We start from the raw sequence: 21,860 nt of genomic DNA, 5'->3' as shown, positions 1-21,860 counted from the left end.
ATGTTAATCTCCTGTTGCTTTTTTACAACATAATACCTATTTATATTTTCAGAATTGAATTAGAAGTTTCAAGCCTCATTCAAATTTTTTAAATGTCACAAAATAATAAACTTTCTAGATTTTTAGCAATAATACTAGATGCCGGAATATATGAAACTATATCAAAATTTTGAGTGAATATAAATTAGAAATCTAACATTCTATTCATACCTAGTCAAACAAATAGAACCAAAAATGTCAAATATTTATCTCAGCAAAACTTCATGTTTTGTAAAATATATATATCATGCTTAATGGAGGCCTGGCGTGCTGCGATTCATGGGGTCCCAAAGAGTCGGACACGACTGAGCGACTGAACTGAACTGAACTGAACTGAATGTATATAGATGTATATGTAGTATAGGAAAGATTTTCTACTACACTTGGTAAACGCTAGAGAAAGAACAACAAAAAACAGAGATGGAGAAATTGGAAACCATAAGCTGAATGAAATGGGATCGGATCAGATCAGTCACTCAGTCGTGTCCGACTCCTTGCGACGCCATAAATCGCAGCACGCGAGGCCTCCCTGTCCATCACCAACTCCCGGAGTTCACTCAGACTCACGTCCATCAAGTCAGTGATGCCATCCAGCCATCTCATCCTCTGTCATCCCCTTCTCCTCCTGCCCCCAATCCCTCCCAGCATCAGAGTCTTTTCCAATGAGTCAACTCTTCACATGAGGTGGCCAAAGTACTGGAGTTTCAGCTCTAGCATCATTCCTTCCAAAGAAATCCCAGGGCTGATCTCCTTCAGAATGGACTGGTTGGACCTCCTTGCAGTCCAAGGGACTCTCAAGAGTCTTCTCCAACACCACACTTCAAAAGCATCAATTCCTCAGCACTCAGCCTTCTTCACAGTCCAACTCTCACATCCATACATGACCACAGGAAAAACAATAGCCTTGACTAGATGAACCTTTGTTGGCAAAGTAATGTCTCCGCTTTTCAATATACTATCTAGGTTGGTCATAACTTTCCTTCCAAGGAGTAAGCGTCTTTCAATTTCATGGCTGCGGTCACCATCTGCAGTGATTTTGGAGCCCAGAAAAATAAAGTCTGACACTGTTTCCACTGTTTCCCCATCTATTTCCCATGAAGTGATGGGACCGGATGCCATGATCTTCTTTTCTGAATGTTGAGCTTTAAGCCAACTTTTTCACTCTCCATTTTCACTTTCATCAAGAGGCTTTTTAGATTCTCTTCACTTTCGGCCATAAGGCTGGTGTCATCTGCATATCTGAGGTGATTGATATTTCTCCCAGCAATCTTGATTCCAGCTTGTGTTTCTTCCAGTCCAGCATTTCTCATGATGTACTCTGCATAGAAGTTAAATAAACAGGGTGACAATATACAGCCTTGACGAACTTCTTTTCCTATTTGGAACCAGTCTGTTGTTCCATGTCCAGTTCTAACTGTTGCTTCCTGACCTGCATACAAATTTCTCAAGAGGCAGATCAGGTGGTCTGATATTCCCATCTCTTTCAGAATTTTCCACAGTTTATTGTGATCACACAGTCAAAGGCTTTGGCATAGTCAATCAAGCAGAAATAGATGTTTTCCTGGAACTCTCTTGCTTTTTCCATGATCCAGCAGATGTTGGCAATTTGATCTCTGGTTCCTCTGCCTTTTCTAAAACCAGCTTGAACATCAGGAAGTTCACGGTTCACATATTGCTGAAGCCTGGCTTGGAGAATTTTAAGCATTATTTTACTAGCATGTGAGATGAGTGCAATTGTGCGGTAGTTTGAGCATTCTTTGGCATTGCCTTTCTTTGGGATTGGAATGAAAACTGACCTTTTCCAGTCCTGTGGCACTGCTGAGTTTTCCAAATTTGCTGGCATATAGAGTGCAGCACTTTCACAGCATCATCTTTCAGGATTTGGAAAAGCTCAACTGGAATTCCATCACCTCCACTAGCTTTGTCCATAGTGATGCTTTCTAAGGCCGGCTTGACTTCACATTTCAGGATGTCTGGCTCTAGGTCAGTGATCACACCATCGTGATTATCTGGGTTGTGGAGATCTTTTTTGTACAGTTCTTCTGTGTATTCTTGCCATCTCTTCTTAATATCTTCTGCTTCTGTTAGGTCCATACCATTTCTGTCCTTTATCGAGCCCATCTTTGCATGAAATGTTCCTTTGGTATCTCTGATTTTCTTGAAGAGATCCCTAGTCTTTCCCATTCTGTTGTTTTCCTCTATTTCTTTGCATTGATCGCTGAAGAAGGCTTTCTTATCTCTTCTTGCTATTCTTTGGAACTCTGCATTCAGATGCTTACATCTCTCCTTTTCTCCTTTGCTTTTCGCTTCTCTTCTTTTCACAGCTATTTGTAAGGCCTCCCCAGACAGCCATTTTGCTTTTTTGCATTTCTTTTCCATGGAGATGGTCTTGATCCCTGTCTCCTGTACAATGTCATGAACCTCATTCCATAGTTGATCAGGCACTCTATCTATCAGATCTAGGCCCTTAAATCTATTTCTCACTTCCACTGTATAATCATAAGGGATTTGATTTAGGTCATACCTGAATGGTCTAGTGGTTTTCCCTGCTTTCTTCAATTTAAGTCTGAATTTGGCAATAAGGAGTTCATGGTCTGAGCCACAGTCAGCTCCTGGTCTTGTTTTTGCTGACTGTATAGAGCTTCTCCATCTTTGGCTGCAAAGAATATAATCAATCTGATTTTGGTGTTGGCCATCTGGTGATGTCCATGTATAGAGTCTTCTCTTGTGTTGTTGGAAGAGGGTGTTTGTTATGACCAGTGCATTTTCTTCGCAAAACTCTATTAGTCTTTGCCCTGCTTCATTCCATATTCCAAGGCCAAATTTGCCTGTTACTCTGGGTGTTTCTTGACTTCCTACTTTTGCATTCCAGTCCCCTATAATGAAAAGGACATCTGTTTTGGGTGTTAGTTCTAAAAGGTCTTGTAGGTCTTCATAGAACTGTTCAACTTCAGCTTCTTCAGCATTACTGGTTGGGGCATAGACTTGGATTACTGTGATATTGAATGGAAATGGGATCACTGACTATGAAATAGAAAAAGTGAAACAAACTGGATAAAAGTGAAACATCATATAGTCCAGCTGTTTCTGAAGATGGCAGCTCATTAAAATCACATCTGGAACTTTGGGCACATTCGTGTTTTCCAAGAAATTCCAAGATAATTCTGATATGCAGCTGGATTTTAAAAAGTGATTACAAGTTTTTCTATTAAGTGGTAGTTTTAGTGATAAAGTCTGTTATTTTCTGTTGACCGATCATGATGCAATGGTATTAAAATGAACAAGCTACATTATCACGGTAGTAAAAGATGTTTATCAGTTTTCACAAGTAATAGCCAAACTAAAAATAAAAGATAATTACACTTGCAAGCCACAATGGAAGCATGATTAATCTATGAGTATAAAATAATTGCATACAATTTGGGGGGTTAAGTAGAGTGATGTGGTAAGTGGAAGTGGATACATGCACAGATTTGCATCCATCCAGCCAATCTATGTCTTTTTGTTGTTGCATTTAATCCACTTACATTTAATGTGATTATTGATAGGACCCTATTGTCATTTTCTTAATTTTTTAGGTCTCTTCCTTCTCTTGAGTTTCCTTCCTAAAGAAGCTCCTTTAGCATCTGCTGTGAATCTGTTTTGGTGGTGCTGAATTCTCTTAACTTTTGCTTGTCTGGAAAGCTTTTGATTTCTCCATGAAATACGAATGAGAGTCTTGTTGGGTAGCATATTCTTGGTTGTTCAGTTCAGTTCAGTCACTCAATCGTGTCCAACTCTTTGTGACCCCATGAATTGCAGCACAACAGGCCTCCCTGTCCATCACCAACTCCCGGAGTTCACTCAGACTCATGTCCATCAAGTCAGTGATGCCATCCAGCCATCTCATCCTCTGTCATCCCCTTCTCCTCCTGCCCCCAATCCCTCCCAGCATCAGAGTCTTTTCCAGTGAGTCAGCTCTTCGCATGAGGTGGCCAAAGTACTGGAGTTTCAGCATCAGCATCATTCCTTCCAAAGAAATCCCAGGGCTGATCTCCTTCAGAATAGACTGGTTGGATCTCCTTGCAGTCCAAGGGACTCTCAAGAGTCTTCTCCAACACCACAGTTCAAAAGCATCAACTCTTAAATACTCAGCCTTTTTATGGTCTAATTCTCACATCTGTACATGACTACTGGAAAAACCATAGCTTTGATTATATGCATCACTTTGTTGGCAAAGTGATGTCTTTGCTTTTTAATATGGTGTCTAGGTTGATCATAGCTTTTCTTCCAAGGAGCAAGCACCTTTTAATTTCATGGCTGCAGTCACCATCTGCAGTGATTTTGGAGCCCAAGAAAACAAAGTCAGTCACTTTTTCCACTTTTCCCGCATCTATTTGCCATGAAGTGATGGGACCAGATGCCATAATCTTAAGTTTTTTTAATGTTGAGTTTTAACCCAGCTTTTTCACTCTCCTCTTTCACATTCATCAAGAGGCTCTTCAGTTCCTCTTCGCTTTCTGCCGTTAAGGTGGTGTCATCTGTATATCTGAAGTTGTTGATATTTCTCCTGTCACTCTTGATTCCAGCTTGTGCTTCATCCAGCCTGGCATTCCACGTGATGTACTCTACATAAAAGTTAAATAAGCAGGGTGAAAATATAGTCTTGACATACTCTTTTTCCAACTTTGAACCAGTCTGTTATTCCATGTTTCGTTCTAACTGTTCCTTCTTGATCTGCATACAGGTTCCTCAGGAGGCAGGTAAGGTGGTCTGGTATTCAGACCTCTTTAAGAATTTTCCAAGCTAGTTGCGGTAGCATAGCAGGTAGAGTCAGGTAGGCAGGCAGGTCTGTAGGTTAAGAGTTCGAATCCCAGGCAGGGTCTAGGAGCATAGGGTTAGGAGGTAGGCGCTAGGGCTAGGGGTGGGATACGGAGCTATTCCACATTGAAGGTCAGGAAGGGCGGCGGTGAGGAGATAACCCTTGTCCAAGGTAAGGAGCATTGGCTGTGCTTTGCTAGAGCAGCCGTGAAGAGATACCCTATGCCCAAGATAAGAGAAACCCAACTAAGACAGTAGGTGTTGCAAGAGGGCATCAGAGGGCAGACACACTGAAACCATACTCATAGAAAACTAGTCAGTCTAATCACACTAGGACCACAGCCTTGTCTAACTCAATGAAACTAAGCCATGCCAGTGCGGCAACCCAAGATGGGCGGGTCATGGTGGAGAGATCTGACAGAATGTGGTCCATTGGAGAAGGGAATGTCAAACCACTTCAGTATTCTTGCCTTGAGAACCCCATGAACAGTTTGGAAAGGCAAAATGATAGGATACTGAAAGAGAAACTCCCCAGGTCAGTAGGTGCCCAATATGCTACTGGAGACCAGTGGAGATATAACTCCAGAAAGAATGAAGGGATGGAGCCAAAGCAAAAAGAATACCCAGCTGTGGATGTGACTGGTGATAGAAGCAAGGTCCGATGCTGTAAAGAGCAATATTGCATAGGAACCTGGAATGTCAGGTCCATGAATCAAGGCAAATTGGAAGTGGTCAAACAGGAGATGGCAAGAGTGAATGTTGACATTCTAGGAATCAGCGAACTGAAATGGACCGGAATGGGTGAATTTAACTCAGATGACCATTATATCTACTACTGCGGGCAGGAATCCCTCAGAAGAAATGGAGTAGCCATCATGGTCAACAAACGAGTCCGAAATGCAATACTTGGATGCAATCTCAAAAACGACAGAATGATCTCTGTTCATTTCCAAGGCAAACCATTCAATATCACAGTAATCCAAGTCTATGCCCCAACCAGAATGCTGAAGAAGCTGAAGTTGAACAGTTCTATGAAGACCTATAAGACCTTTTAGAACTAACACCCAAAACAGATGTCCTTTTCATTATAGGGGACTGGAATGCAAAAGTAGGAAGTCAAGAAACACCTGGAGTAACAGGCAAATTTGGCCTTGGAATATGGAATGAAGCAGGGCAAAGACTAATAGAGTTTTGCGAAGAAAATGCACTGGTCATAACAAACACCCTCTTCCAACAACACAAGAGAAGACTCTATACATGGACATCACCAGATGGCCAACACCGAAATCAGATTGATTATATTCTTTGCAGCCAAAGATGGAGAAGCTCTATACAGTCAGCAAAAACAAGACCAGGAGCTGACTGTGGCTCAGACCATGAACTCCTTATTGCCAAATTCAGACTTAAATTGAAGAAAGCAGGGAAAACCACTAGACCATTCAGGTATGACCTAAATCAAATCCCTTATGATTATACAGTGGAAGTGAGAAATAGATTTAAGGGCCTAGATCTGATAGATAGAGTGCCTGATCAACTATGGAATGAGGTTCATGACATTGTACAGGAGACAGGGATCAAGACCATCTCCATGGAAAAGAAATGCAAAAAAGCAAAATGGCTGTCTGGGGAGGCCTTACAAATAGCTGTGAAAAGAAGAGAAGCGAAAAGCAAAGGAGAAAAGGAGAGATATAAGCATCTGAATGCAGAGTTCCAAAGAATAGCAAGAAGAGATAAGAAAGCCTTCTTCAGCGATCAATGCAAAGAAATAGAGGAAAACAACAGAATGGGAAAGACTTCAAGAAAATCAGAGATACCAAAGGAACATTTCATGCAAAGATGGGCTCGATAAAGGACAGAAATGGTATGGACCTAACAGAAGCAGAAGATATTAAGAAGAGATGGCAAGAATACACAGAAGAACTGTACAAAAAAGATCTCCACAACCCAGATAATCACGATGGTGTGATCACTGACCTAGAGCCAGACATCCTGAAATGTGAAGTCAAGCAGGCCTTAGAAAGCATCACTATGGACAAAGCTAGTGGAGGTGATGGAATTCCAGTTGAGCTTTTCCAAATCCTGAAAGATGATGCTGTGAAAGTGCTGCACTCTATATGCCAGCAAATTTGGAAAACTCAGCAGTGCCACAGGACTGGAAAAGGTCAGTTTTCATTCCAATCCCAAAGAAAGGCAATGCCAAAGAATGCTCAAACTACCGCACAATTGCACTCATCTCACATGCTAGTAAAATAATGCTTAAAATTCTCCAAGCCAGGCTTCAGCAATATGTGAACCGTGAACTTCCTGATGTTCAAGCTGGTTTTAGAAAAGGCAGAGGAACCAGAGATCAAATTGCCAACATCTGCTGGATCATGGAAAAAGCAAGAGAGTTCCAGGAAAACATCTATTTCTGCTTGATTGACTATGCCAAAGCCTTTGACTGTGTGATCACAATAAACTGTGGAAAATTCTGAAAGAGATGGGAATATCAGACCACCTGATCTGCCTCTTGAGAAATTTGTATGCAGGTCAGGAAGCAACAGTTAGAACTGGACATGGAACAACAGACTGGTTCCAAATAGGAAAAGGAGTACGTCAAGCCTGTATATTGTCACCCTGTTTATTTAACTTCTATGCAGAGTACATCATGAGAAATGCTGGACTGGAGGAAGCACAAGCTGGAATCAAGATTGCTGGAAGAAATATCAATCACCTCAGATATGCAGATGACACCAGCCTTATGGCCGAAAGTGAAGAGGAACTCAAAAGCCTCTTGATGAAAGTGAAAGTGGAGAGTGAAAAAGTTGGCTTAAAGCTCAACATTCAGAAAACTAAGATCATGGCATCCGGTCCCATCACTTCATGGGAAATAGATGGGGAAACAGTGGAAACAGTGTCAGACTTTATTTTTCTGGGCTCCAAAATCACTGCAGATGGTGACTGCAGCCATGAAATTAAAAGACGCTTACTCCTTGGAAGGATAGTTATGACCAACCTAGATAACATATTGAAAAGCAGAGACATTACTCTGCCAACAAAGGTCCATCTAGTCAAGGCTATGGTTTTTCCTGTGGTCATGTATGGCTGTGAGAGTTGGACTGTGAAGAAGGCTGAGTGCTGAGGAATTGATGTTTTTGAACTGTGGTGTTGGAGAAGACTCTTGAGAGTCCCTTGGACTGCAAGGAGATCCAACCAGTCCATTCTAAAGGAGTTCAGCCCTGGGATTTCTTTGGAAGGAATGATGCTAAAGCTGAAACTCCAGTACTTTGGCCACCTCATGCGAAGAGTTGACTCATTGGAAAAGACTCTGATGCTGGGAGGGATTGGGGGCAAGAGGAGAAGGGGACGACAGAGGATGAGATGGCTGGATGGCATCACTGACTCGATGGACATGAGTCTGAATGAACTCCGGGAGTTGGTGATGGACAGGGAGGCCTGGCGTGCTGCGATTCATGGGGTCGCAAAGAGTCGGACACGACTGAGTGACTGATCTGATCTGATCTGAAGAATTTTCCAAAGTTTGTTGTGATCCACACAGTCAAAGGCTTTAATATAGTCAATGAAGCTGATGTAGATGTTTTTCTGGAATTCTCTTGCTTTTTCTATGATCCAACAGACGTTGACCATTTGATTTCTGGTTCCTCTGCCTTTTCTAAATCCAGATTTTACATCTGGAAGTTCTCAGTTCACGTACTGTTAGAGCCTAGCTTGAAGGATTTTGAGCATTACCTTGCTAGCATGTGAAATGAGTACAATTGTGTGATAGGTTATACATTCTTTGGCATTGCCTTTTTTGGGGATTGAAATGAAAACTGACCTTTTCCAGTCCTATGGACAATGCTGAGTTTTCCAAATTTGCTGTCATATTGAGTGCAGCACTTTCACAGCATAATACTTTAGGATATTAAATAGCTCAGTTGGAATTCCATCACTTCCACTTGCTTTGTTCATAGTAATGCTTCCTAAGGCCCACTTGACTTTGTACTCCAAGATGTCTGGCTCTAGATGAGTGATCACACCTTTGTGGTTATATGGGTCATGAAGACCTTTTTTGCATAGTTCTATGTACTCTTGCCAACTTTTGTTAATCTGTTCTGCTTCTGTTAGGTACTTACTGTTTCTGTCCTTTATTGTGCCCATCTTAGCTTGAAATGTTTCCTTTGTATCTCCAATTTTATTGAAGAGATACCTAGTCTTTCCCATTCTATTATTTCCTCTCTTTCTTTGCATTGATCACTGAGGAAGGCTTTCTTGTCTCTCCTTGCTATTCTTTGGAACTCTGCATTCAGGTGGGTATATTTTTCCTTTTCTCTTTTGCCTTTTGCTCTTCTTCTTTTCTCAGCTGTTTGTAAGGCCACCCCAGATGACCATTTTGGTTTTTGCATTTCTCTTTCTTGGGGATGATTTTGATCACTGCCTCCTGTACAGTCCATAGTTCTTCAGGCACTCTGTCTATCAGATATAATCTTTTGAATCTATTCCTCACTTCCACTGTACAATCATAAGGGATTTGATTTAGATCATACCTGAATGGCCTAGAGACTTCCCTGTAGCTCAAACGGTAAAGAATCTGCCTGCCATGCAGGAAACCAGGGTTCGATTCCTGGGTTGGGAAGTTCCTCTGGAGAAGGGAATGGCAATCCACTCCAGTATTCTTGCCTGGAGAATTCCATGGACAGAGAAGCCTGGTGGGCTACAGTCCGTGGGGTCGCAAATAGTCGGACATGACTGAGCGACTAACATACATACATAAATGGCCTACTGGTCTTCCCCACTTTCTTATATTTAAGTCTGAATTTTGCAATAAGGAATTCATGATCAGAGCCACAGTCAGCTTCTGGTCTTGTTTTTGTTGACTGTATAGAGCTTCTCCATCTTTGGCTGCAAAGAATATAATCTATCTGATTTCAGTGTTGACCATCTGGTGATGTCCGTGTGTAGAGTCATCGCTTGTGTTGTTGGAAGAAAGTGTTTGCTATGACCAGTGTGTTCCCTTGGCAAAACTCTGTTAGCCTTTGCCCTGCTTCATTCTGTACTCCAAGGCCAAACTTGCCTATTACTCCAGGTAGCTCTTGACTTCCTACTTTTGCATTCCAGTCCCCTATAATAAAAAGGACATCTTTTTTTGGGTGTTAGTTCTAGAAGCTCTTGTAGGTCTTCATAGAACCATTCAACTTCTGCTTCTTCAGCATGGGCAACCTGTTTTTGGTGGGTTTCAGTGTCCTCCTGTCAATGGTGTTCAAAAGCTAGTTGAAATTTTGGTGCTCTTGCAGTAGAAGATGAGTGCTTGTCCTTCTATTCCTCCATCATGATTTGATCTCTCCATTAGCTCTAAAAAAAAAAAAAAAAAAAAAAAATTTTATTAATTATTTTTTTTTGGCTGTGCTGGGTCACTGTTGCTATGCAGGTTTTCTCTCACCACCAGTGTGGTGACTGGGGGCTACTCTGTCATCATAGTACACAGGCTTCTCATCGCAGTGGCTTCTCTTTGTGCAGAGTGTGGCTCTAGAGTGTGTGGACTCAGTAGTTGCCCATGAGCTCTAGAGTGTGGGTTCCATATTTGTGGCACAAAGCCTTAACTGTTCCGGCTAGGGACCGAAACCCGTATCTCCTGCATCGGCTGGTGGATTCTTTACCACTGAGCCACCAGGGGAGCCCCGTTGACCATGAACCCTTGAGATAGTCCTTTGAGATTCTGGGGAAGCCTGGGAGGCTAAAGTAAAAGGCTTTGACTTCAAAGGACAGGGACACAAGGGCTTGAATGCCATTTCGATGTTATGGGCTATTCTTTCTTTTAATTCCCAATAGCCACCAAAAGATGTTGACACTCTCAACCCTGGATCCTGCCCATGCTGTCTTGGTGAATAAACTCTGGTATTTCGGTGGCAATGAAAGGAGCCGGAGGTTCATCGAGCGCTGTATCCAGACCTTCCCCAGCACATGCCTACTGGGGCCCGAGGGGGCCCCTGTGTCCTGGATGCTGATGGACCAGACGGGAGAGCTGCGGATGGCAGGCACCCTGCCTGAGTACCGGGCCCAGGGGCTCATCTCCTACATCTCCTGTGTCCAGGTCCAGACTCTGGACAAACTTGGCTTCCCCTTGTATTCCCACGTAGACAAGGCCAATCACATCATGCAAAAAGTGTGCTCCAACATGCAGAGTATCTTTGTGCCCAACGGCTGGAACCAATGGAACTTTGTGCCTCTGTAAAGCTGCCCTGAACACAAGAGAGCATTGAACAAACGCAGAATGTGGCTGGAGGAGCCAACAGAGAGAAAATACAGTGTAATGAAGGGCGATGAAATGGCTTGACCTCTGAGCAAGCAGTGATGGGTGGTGAACAAGACAGATTCAGTCTCTGTGCTCAAATACGTCCCAGAATTTCCTTGTTTCCTCAGTAGGAAACAGACCAGGTACCCAGCTGTCGGTTCCTGGATGCTTTCACCATCCTTGTCATGATTTATACTTAGTTGCATGCTTTTCTACATTGGTCTTCCTGGAACTCCTAGATCATTAACTCTTTCCAGTTTGCCAGAAGTGTTGTAATATTTTGTGGGCTTTATGATGAATTTTTCCCCTCTGACTTTCTATGACTTTTTAATTGGCTGGAGAGTGACCTGTCCATTAAGTAGATCTTTGAAGATCCTCCTATCTCAGGTCATTTCTTAAGCCTTATATTATAATCACATGAAATATATTATACAAATACACTATACATTTCTCTATCTATCTATAAAGGTGTTGTTATTGTTTAGTCACTAAGTCATATCTGACTCTTTTGTGGCCCCATGGACTGTAGCCCCCCAGGTAGCTCTGTTCATGGGATTTCCCAGCAAGGATACTGGTTTGGATTACCATTTCCTTCTCCAGGGGATCTTCCCAACCCAGGGATCAAACCTGAGTCTCCTGCGTTGAAAGCGGATTCTTTACCACTGAGCCACTAGAGAAGCCATTTACATACACACACACACACACACACACACACACATAATGCAGCATAGAAAATTAAAAGAGAAAAATTGACTGGTATCAGTATCCTTTCTTGCAACATCTACTGAAACTGTGCAAACCCCTGTGCCCTTGTCTTTTGAAGTAAAATGCTGACTCAAGAGTTAATGATTGGAAAATGTGAAGATGTGGAAACAAAGAATAACTGTTGGGTTAGGGAACAGGTAACAATTTAGAATAAAATTCTACCATATTACAGAATCACTGAACTCACAGTTCCCTGAAAGGTATAGATAAAGGTATAGACAAAGGCCTGACACACATTCCTAAGGGGTTTTTACAGGAAGAAGACCCCCTCCAAATGAAAACCACTGACCACAAGAACAAAGATCCTAGACTGGTTGAAACGAGAAGGTTGATGATGCTTGAAACTTCACTTTGATGCCAATTGATCCAAGAACTGTGCACGCTGACCACACCCTGCTCCCTGAACACTATAAACCCTCTCACTACCCTGTCCAGCATGGGCCACATGGTCTCCAAGGCAGTAGCCCACTCTGGCCTCCTTTGTCTGGTCAAGCAACTAAAGCTACTCGTTTCTGCTTCACTCAGAACTCTGCACATTGCTGTTTGGCACCAGGGAACAGAGGCTGAGTTTCAGCAACACTGTCCCAGGAAAAGATACTAACGTTGTTTCTGTCAAGACTTTCCTGCTGGTCATGTGATTAAGAGTCCGCCTTGCAACGCAGGGGCCATAGGTTTGATGCCTGGTCGGGGAACTATGATCCCACATGCTAAGAGGCAGCTAAGCCTTCATGGTACAGCTAGAGAAAGACTGCACGCCCCCTCAGGAAGAGCCCACACATCCAACCAAGAGTCCAGACGTCAGGAAGAGCCCACACATCCAACCAAGAGTCCAGACGTCAGGAAGAGCCCACACATCCAACCAAGAGTCCAGACGTCAGGAAGAGCCCACACATCCAACCAAGAGTCCAGACGTCAGGAAGAGCCCACACATCCAACCAAGAGTCCAGACGTCAGGAAGAGCCCACACATCCAACCAAGAGTCCAGACGTCAGGAAGAGCCCACACATTACAAAGGAGACCCAACTCAGCCAAGAACAAAATTGTTCCTGTCGACTGAAATATCAATAAAAACGCACAAGGTGTAAGCTGTGGGTTTCAGATTCACTGTGGGATTTTCTGAGGACTCGCCTGTGAGACAGCCCCTCAGATAACTGAGGAATTCCTCCAGAGGGGTAACGGGGTTGGGGTGGGGGAAATATACAGATGAACTTATTTACAAAACAGAAACAGACTCACAGCCTTCGAGAAAGAATTGATGGTTACTGTGGGGAGGGGAGGGGAGAGGGATAGGGGATTTGGGGTTGACAGGTACACACTGCTGTATTTTAAATGGATGACCAACAAGGCCCTGCTAAGTCGCTTCAGTCATATCCGACTCTGTGTGACCCCATAGACGGCAGCCCACCAGGCTCCCTGTCCCCTGGGATTCTCCAGGCAAGAACACTGGAGTGGGTTGCCATTTCCTTCTCCAATGCGTGAAAGTGAAAAGTGAAAGTGAAGTCACTCAGTTGTGTCCGACTCCTAGTGACCCCATGGACTGCAGCCTACCAGGCCCCTCCATCCATGGGATTTTCCAGGCAAGAGTACCGGAGTGGGTTGCCATTGCCTTCTCCAAATAAGGCCCTACTGTACAACATAGGGAACTCTGCTTAATGTTAGGTAACACTCTAACTGGGAAAAGAATTTGATAAGGAATAGATACATGTGTATGTCTAATTGAATCATTTCGTTGTACAACTGAAACTAACATAATCAGTTCAGTTCAGTTCAGTTCAGTCACTCAGTCATGTCTGACTCTTTGCAACCCTGTGGACTGCAGCACGCCAGGCCTCCCTGTCCATCACCAACTCCCAAGCTTACCCAAACTCATGTCCATTGAGTCGGTGATGCATCCAACCATCTCATCCTCTGTCGTCCGCTTCTCCTCCCGCCTTCAATCTTTCCCAGCATCAGGGTCTTTTCAAATGAGTCAGTTTTTTGCATCAGGTGGCCAAAGTATTGGAGTTTCAGCTTCAGCATCAGTATCTCCAGTGAATATTCAGGACTGACTTCCTTTAGGATGGACTGACTGGATCTCCTTGCAGTCCAATCAATTATACTTAAAAAAAAAAGTTTTAAAAAATGAAAAGGTAAAGGGGGAGACCAGCGTGTATGTGATTTTAGAGCAGGGGCACTTGCAACCAAGCATGCGTCTTGGTAGATCACTGTTAGGCATGATGAACAGATACCTCGGTGAATGATTTTAGTGATTTTAGGAGTATGGAAAGACACAGGAATTGGAGCTCATAAACATTTTCCCTGAAAATGTCTAACTCTTTGAAGACCTGTTCTGCCAACTTTCCCAGAGCATGAGTGCCTCATTCTTGATCTCCACCCTGAAATCTTTTCAAGGGGTGTGCTGAAGGTCAGCAACTACAGTGGCTAATGACCATCCTTTAGAACCAGATAGCAAGCGACAGGTTTTATTACATTTCTGAAAGCTGAGCTTTCTTAATCTCCCTCCTCCTGTCCACATATAATAAAGAGATTCTCTGTTTGCTTGTGGAAGCTTAATCTATGTGGTCCATGAAAGCAGTATAGGAGAGAGGAGTTTGTTTACCAGGGACAGAAGTCGGGGAGGCTCTGTGTAGGGAGGAGACTGGGCTCTCACTTGGCAGCAGCACATTATTTCAAGATATTTGAATCCTCTGTAACATGACTAAGGGTCTTGTGGGAGTCTCATTGGTGAGGCCACCGATAATTCATCTTTGAGTCTCTCTGGGAAGACTGCCCCAACACTGCCAGAGGAAGGGTGCCTACTTGAAGGGAGATAGAAGGAAAGAGAATGACATCAGCTTAAGACTTGGGACCACCACGGTCCTTAACACCACACCACAGCTTCCTTAACACACCATAATAAAAGCTCTGCTTTTTATACTTGCTGCTGCTGCGTCGCTTCAGTCCTGTCCGACTCTGTGTGACCCCATAGACAGCAGCCCACCAGGCTCTGCCGTCCCTGGGATTCTCCAGGCGAGAACACTGGAGTGGGTTGCCATTGCCTTCTCCATTGTGTGAAAGTGAAGTTGCTCAGTCACGTCTGACTCTTAGCGACCCCATGGACTGCAGCCCACCAGGCACCTCCATCCATGGGATTTTCTAGGCAAGAGTACTGGAGTGGCTTGCCATTGCCTTCTCCATTTTATACTTGAGCACCAGCTAAAGCATCGCCCCCAGAAAGGCCCTGAAGTCAGCAAGGGAAGAGGGGCTTGGGGACCCTGCAGTAGGGAGAGACAGAATTGGCTCTTCCCTGCAACACTATAGTAGAAATTAGTCTGTTATAATAGCTCTTTCAGCCCAAACCACAAATTCTGAAGGTATTTGTTCTGGGGTTCCAAACAGGTAACAAGAGGCTGCTACTCCTCTCCCTCTGATTTTTGCCCCTGCTTCATGGATAACAGCCTTAAACAGAACTGCAATGCTTCCTAGAAGTATCCAAGCCATGTGGCTCCCAAGGCGTGGACCCTTTTCCCATCAGCTGCCTCTCAAGCCCCTTCTGACATCCTCTTCCTGAGACGCACCCTCTTTCCTGGCTAGTGCACTGTCTCTCCCGCTGCAACAGACGATGCACATGATTTGGTCGGAGTTCTCCTGCATTCACAGGGCCTTTGACTACAAGTTATCTGCAGAGTTAAGGGTTTAGCTCCGAGCCATCACTTCCTACTGGATTCTTCTTCATTTACTTTGACTTCCCAGAGCCTCTTCCTTTCAGCTCTGCTCCTCCTGATTTCTTCAGGATGGTCGTGGAAGGTCTGATTTGCAGAAATGAAACCAATATCAGTTCATTTCTATGGAAAACCATCTCTACGCTACAAAGACTTCACTCTATTTTTGGATCCTGCTGCCTTACCAATTTGGACAATGTGAGGACTGGCAAATGTCCCTGATTTTTTCGTGTGTGTGCCCCCGTCTCCTTTCCAGCTTCTTGTCCATCATTTGAAGAGAATGGCACATGCTTGATTTACCCTTGGATCTCCTTCTTGAGGTGGGAAGAGACTTAGCCAGACCATGAAGGCTGTGGTCGCCTTGACCGTGGCCGCTGAACTCCCTGAGATCCACTTAGGAAATGTAGGAGGGTCTTATTTGCCACCTGGCTCTGGCCTACTTTCCCAGACTCTTCTGTGGCTGCTCCTCACCACATTAGGCCGCAGGATGTTTCTTCAGGGTGGTGTCTGCTTTTTCAACACCTCTGTTCCTTCTGCATTTTGCTCCTTGTTTGGAATTACCTAACTCCTCTCTTCTGAGTTCAGCTTCCAATCACCCTTCATCCAAGTCGAGCTGAAGGGCCTGTCACCCCTACTGACTCCCTTTCTTGTTTTTTACTTTAAAAATTTTTAATTTATTTTTTGGCTGCACGGGGCCTTCAAAGCTGCGGCGGGCTCTCTCTCGATCGGGCGAGCAGGGGCCGCTCTCGGGTTGTGGGCTCCCCATTGCGGTGGCTTCTCTTGTTGTGAAGGATGAGCTCTAGGCATGCAGGCTTCCGTCGCTTGGGCATGTGGGCTCAGCAGTTGTAGGCTTAGTTGCCCCGCAAAATGTGGGATCTTCCCAGAGCAGATCTTCCCAGAGCATTAGCAGATGGATTCTTAACCACTGGACCACTTAGGGAAATCCTCTTATTTCTTACCTTAGACAGAGTAACCACTCCCTTTTCTCTGCTCTCACAAGCGCTTATGCATATCTCCATGTCAGAATTTGCTACATCAGGCTAGAGTTTGTTTTTCCAGACTGTGTTCTCTTCTGGGGCAGGAAGCTCTTCTTATCCTACCCATTATGTTTATCACTGTACCTGGCACATAATATGCCCTCAGTAGGTGGATGGTGAGAATGAGTTAAGGCACAAAATGCTTCTAATCACCTGTCCAATTATTCTAACTTCCAGAGGCATAGATAGATTGATTGATTAATCCAATCAACATATATGTATTGAGTGTATAGATATATGCTGGATATGGGAAATATTTTCAGTTACATTGTACTAAGATATGTCTTGAAGAAAAGTCCAGACCAATGTGCAGGCACCCTTGTCTTGTTTCTGAGGATCTTAAGACTATAAAGCACCTGAGGATCTTAAGACTACTTAAGACTATCAGTGATCAATGCAAAGAAATAGAGGAAAATAATAGAATGGGAAAGACTACAGATCTCTTCAAGAAAATTAGAGATACCAAGGGAACATTCCATGCAAAGATGGGATCAATAAAGGACAGAAATCGTATGGACCTAACAGAAGCAGAAGATATTAAGAAGAGGTGGCAAGAATACACAGAAGAACTGTACAAAAAAGGTCTTCACAACTCAGATAATCATGAAGGTGTGATCACTCCCACTCACCTAGAGCTGGATATCCTAGAATGTGAAGTCAGGTGGGTCTTAGGAAGCATCACTATGAACAAAGCTAGTGGAGGTGATGGAATCCCAGTTGAGCTATTTCAAATTCTAAAAGATGATGCTGTGAAAGTGCTGCACTCAATATGCCAGCAAATTTGGAAAACTCAGCAGTGCCACAGGACTGGAAAAGGTCAGTTTTCATTCCAATCCCAAAGAAAGGCAATGCCAAAGAATCCTCAAACTACTGCACAATTGCACTCATCTCACACGCTAATAAAGTAATGCTCAAAATTCTCCAAGCCAGGCTTCAACAATATGTGAACTGTGAACTTCCTGATGTTCAGGCTGGTTTTAGAAAAGGCAGAGGAACCAGAGATCAAATTGCCAACATCCGCTGGATCATGGAAAAAGCAAGAGAGTTCCAGAAAAACATCTATTTCTGCTTTATTGACTATGCCAAAGCCTTTGACAGTGTGGATCACAATAAACTGTGGAAAATTCTGAAAGAAATGGGAATACCAGACCACCTGATCTGCCTCTTGAGAAATTTGTATGCAGGTCAGGAAGCAACAGTTAGAACTGGACATGGAACAACAGACTGGTTCCAAATAGGAAAAGGAATACATCAAGCCTGTATATTGTCACCCTGCTTATTTAACTTCTATGCAGAGTACATCATGAGAAACACTGGGCTGGAAGAAACACAAGCTGGAATCAAGATTGCTGGGAGAAATATCAATAACCTCAGATATGCAGATGACACCACCCTTATGGCAGAAAGTGAAGAAGAACTCAAAAGCCTCTTGATAAAAGTGAAAGAGGAGAGTGAAAATACTGGCTTAAAGCTCAACATTCAGAAAACTAAGATCATGGCATCTCGTCCCATCACTTCATGGGAAATAGATGGGGAAACAGTGGAAACAGTGTCAGACTTTATTTTTCTGGGCTCCAAAGTCACTGCAGATGGTGACTGCAGCCATGAAATTAAAAGACGCTTAATCCTTGGAAGGAAAGTTATGACCAACCTAGACAGCATATTCAAAAGCAGAGACATTACTTTGCCCATAAAGGTTCGTCTAGTCAAGGCTATGGTTTTTCCAGTAGTTATGTATGGATATGAGAGTTGGACTGTGAAGAAGGCTGAGCGCTGAAGAATTGATGCTTTTGAACTGTGGTGTTGGAGAAGACTCTTGAGAATCCCTTGGACTGCAAGGAGGTCCAACCAGTCCATCCTAAAGGAGATCAGTCCTGGGTGTTCATTGGAAGGACTGATGTTGAAGCTGAAACTCCAATACTTTGGCCACCTGATGCGGAGAGCTGACCCATTTGAAAAGACCCTGATGCTGGGAAAGATTGAGGGCAAGAGGAGAAGGGGACACAGAGGGTGAGATGGTTGGATGGCATCACCAGCTCAATGGACATGGGTTTGGATGGACTCTGGGAGTGGGTGATGGACAGGGAGGCCTGGTGTGCTGCGGTTCATGGGGTCCCAAAGAGTCAGACACGACTGAGCAATTGAACTGAACTGAAGACTATTAAAAAATATAGAATTCATGAAGGCTGATCTTATCTTTTATCTCAGGGTAATTCACAAGAAAGTTACATAAATATAAGATGCAGAGATGCAAGTCAAATCTGGGAGGTCAGAATACCCATCATTACAAAGTCTGCAAATAATAAATGCTGGAGAGGGTGTGGAGAAGAGGGAACCCTCCTGCACTGTTGGTGGGAAGGTAAATGTAGTTGGTGAGGCTCCTCTGGAAAACAGTATGGAGGCTCCTCATAAAACTAAAGACAGAGGTGCCATTTGACCCAACAGTCTCACTCCCGGGCAGACACCCAGACAAAAGTATAATTCAGAAGGATACGTGCCTCCTATGCTCATAGCAGCACTATTTACAGAGTTAAGACACGGACAACCTAAATGTCCACCAAGAGATGAATGCAGAAAAATGGTGTGGGAAATATGCACATAATGGAATACTGCAGCTGCTGCTGCTGCTGAGTCACTTCAGTCGTGTCCGACTCTGTGGACCCCATAGCCCACCAGGCTGCCCCGTCCCTGGGATTCTCCAGGCAAGAACGCTGGAGTGGGTTGCCATTTCCTTCTCCAATGCATGAAAGTGAAAAGTGAAAGTGAAGTCGCTCAGTCATGTCCGACTCTTAGCAACCCCATGGACTGCAGCCTACAAGGCTCCTCCATCCACGGGATTTTCCAGGCAAGAGTACTGGAGTGGGGTGCCTCAGTCATAAAAAAGAATGAAATAGTACCATTTGCAGCAACATGAATGGACCTAGAAATTGTCATATAAAGCAGAGTAAGGCAGGAAGAGAAAGAAAAATACAGTATGATATCACTTACCGGTGGAACCTAAAATACAATACAAATGAACGTATCTATGAAATAGAAAGAATCGTAGACATCGAGAACAGACTTTCACTTGCTAGGAGGAGGAGAAGATGGATGGATTGGGAGTTGGGGTTAGCAGAGGCAAACTACTTTATATAGAATGAGTAAACAAGATCTTACTGTACAGCACATGGAAAGATAGTCAACATGCTGTGATAAACCACTAGAGAAAAGAATAGGAAAAGGCATATTTATGTGTACATATATCAATCCTTTTGCTGTACGGCCAAAATTAACACAACATGGTAAATCAACTATACTCCAGTAACCCTCCAGATAAATCTGTGGGGTGTGATAGTAATGAATTTCCTGAAAAGTACAGGATTCGGAAGCACCCTCCAGGGATGCCCACTCAAACCAACAGCCAAGCATTGGGCCTCATAATAAAAGGTAGACTGAAAACAACTGAGACTGAGATTGTTCGTGACACTGGACACACTCACGGTGAGCCGGCAGAGGAGAGCAGCAGGCACTGCCTTCGGGGTGAAACTCAGAGTCTTTGACCCAATTATTCCCAGAAGAGGAAATTCATCCAAGGAAAACAATTCAAAAACGAAAAGAGCTCTCAGCAGATTTTGATAAAGCCACACAAACATAAGCAAGGACTGAACAAAATCTGAGGGGCCAGCAATGGGGAAGGAAATGTCAACTCTGATGCCGCTCCATGATATTACATAACTCCTGTACATATGGACACGCGGCAAGGGGATAGAATAAAATGAAAAAGCATAGGGCATTAAATAAGGTACACCTGCAGAGTTCTTGGCGGTGAGTGAGTTAGGCTGGAGTGATAGGGGATTGAGCTGATTAGTGTCTCCATGAGAAGAGAGAGACATACAGAGGGGAGGGGGCCACGGACACACAGGGAGAACAGAGAGAGCTCCGTGGAGTGACGCAGAGACTGGAACGAGGCATCAGCCAACCCAGGAGCACTGAGGACTGGTGGCAGCCAGGGGCTTGGAAGAGGCAAGGAAGGCTTCTCCCCCAAAGCTTTCAGAGGAAGCATCACCCTGCCCACACCTTGATTTTGGCCTGTTAGACTCCAGAACTGTGAGAAAATAAATGTGTTTGAATCTACCCAATTTTTGGTACTTGTGAGCTAAATTTTGTGGCCCTGGAGAGTCAAGTGTGGTGGGTAAGCGCACAGCCTCTAGAGCCAGACTGCTTCACCCAAAACTCATGGGGCTTTAGGGTTTGGACAAGCTGTGGGGCTTTGGACAATTTACCTACTCTCTTTCTGAGTCATAAAGAAGGCTGAGCGCTAAAGACGTGACGCTTCCGAACTGTGGTGCTGGAGAAAACTCTTGAGAGTCCCTTGGACCGCAAGGAGATCCAACCAGTCCATCCTAAGGGGGCTCAAGGAAGGACTGATGCTGAAGCTGAAACTCCAATACTTTGGTCACCTGATGCAAAGAACTGACTCATTGGAAAAGACCTTGATGCTGGGAAAGGTTGAAGGCGGGAGGAGAAGGGGATGACAGAGGATGAGATGGCTGAATGGCATTATTGACTTAATGGACATGAGTCTGAGCAAACTCCAAGAGATTGTGCAGGACAGGGAAACCTAGTGTGCTGCAGTTCATGGGGTTGCAAAGAGTAGGACACGACTGAGCGACTGAGCAACAGCGTATAAGTGACAGCACACCGTACTTGTCTTTCTCTGACTTATTTCACTGAGCATAAAACCCTCCAATTCCATCTGCCTTTTTAAAAGTTTATTATTATTATTATTATGTGAACCATTTTAAAAGTCTTTGTTGAATTTGTTGCAATATTGCTTCTGCTTTATATTTTGGTGTTTTGGCCCAGAGGCACATGGGATCCTAGCTCCCCAACCAGGGATCCAAGCTGCACCTCCTGCATTGGAAGGAGAAATCCCAGACACTGAACCATCAGGGAAATCCCTCCATCTGTGTTGTAATCAGCAAGATCCCTCTGTTTATGGCTGAATATTACTCCACTTCTGCTGCACTCTTATTAAAGTTGTTGCCCTTATCCTACACCGTGAGCTCCTTGAGGTCAACAAGCTGTCCTATTCTTCTGGTCTTCCTTCACTTCCTGTGGAGCCACACCACCAGCAACTAACACACCGAGCAGAAATATGCAAGGAGAAGGTGCTTAGCAACAAAGGAGCAGGTGGTGGAGAGGAAGGAAGCCCGTCCTCCAAAGCTCCAGAGTCTGTGGAATGAGGTCCGTGTAGTGTTTCAGGAA

The 21,860-nt window shown here is 44.0% G+C and overlaps 1 protein-coding gene across 4 annotated transcripts in view; it reads left to right on the top strand.

Moving 5' to 3' along the window:
- Positions 1–21,649, top strand: part of LOC133227133 (glycine N-acyltransferase-like) — a 51,755-nt gene extending 30,106 nt beyond the window's left edge. For 3 of the 4 annotated variants that reach the window (XM_061381592.1, XM_061381589.1, XM_061381590.1), the window contains one exon: positions 10,648–12,975. In XM_061381592.1, the coding sequence (XP_061237576.1) occupies positions 10,648–11,050 (403 nt within the window). In that variant the 3' untranslated portion in view covers positions 11,051–12,975. Of the gene's footprint in view, positions 1–10,647; positions 12,976–21,458 lie in introns of those variants that run through there. The other variant, XM_061381593.1, reaches the window with a different exon arrangement.
- Positions 21,650–21,860: the final 211 nt, after the last annotated feature.

Source organism: Bos javanicus, chromosome 15 (assembly GCF_032452875.1).
Source record: "Bos javanicus breed banteng chromosome 15, ARS-OSU_banteng_1.0, whole genome shotgun sequence".
In the NCBI taxonomy this organism is placed as follows: Eukaryota; Metazoa; Chordata; class Mammalia; order Artiodactyla; family Bovidae; genus Bos; species Bos javanicus.
This window is presented reverse-complemented; position numbering and strand designations above follow the sequence as displayed.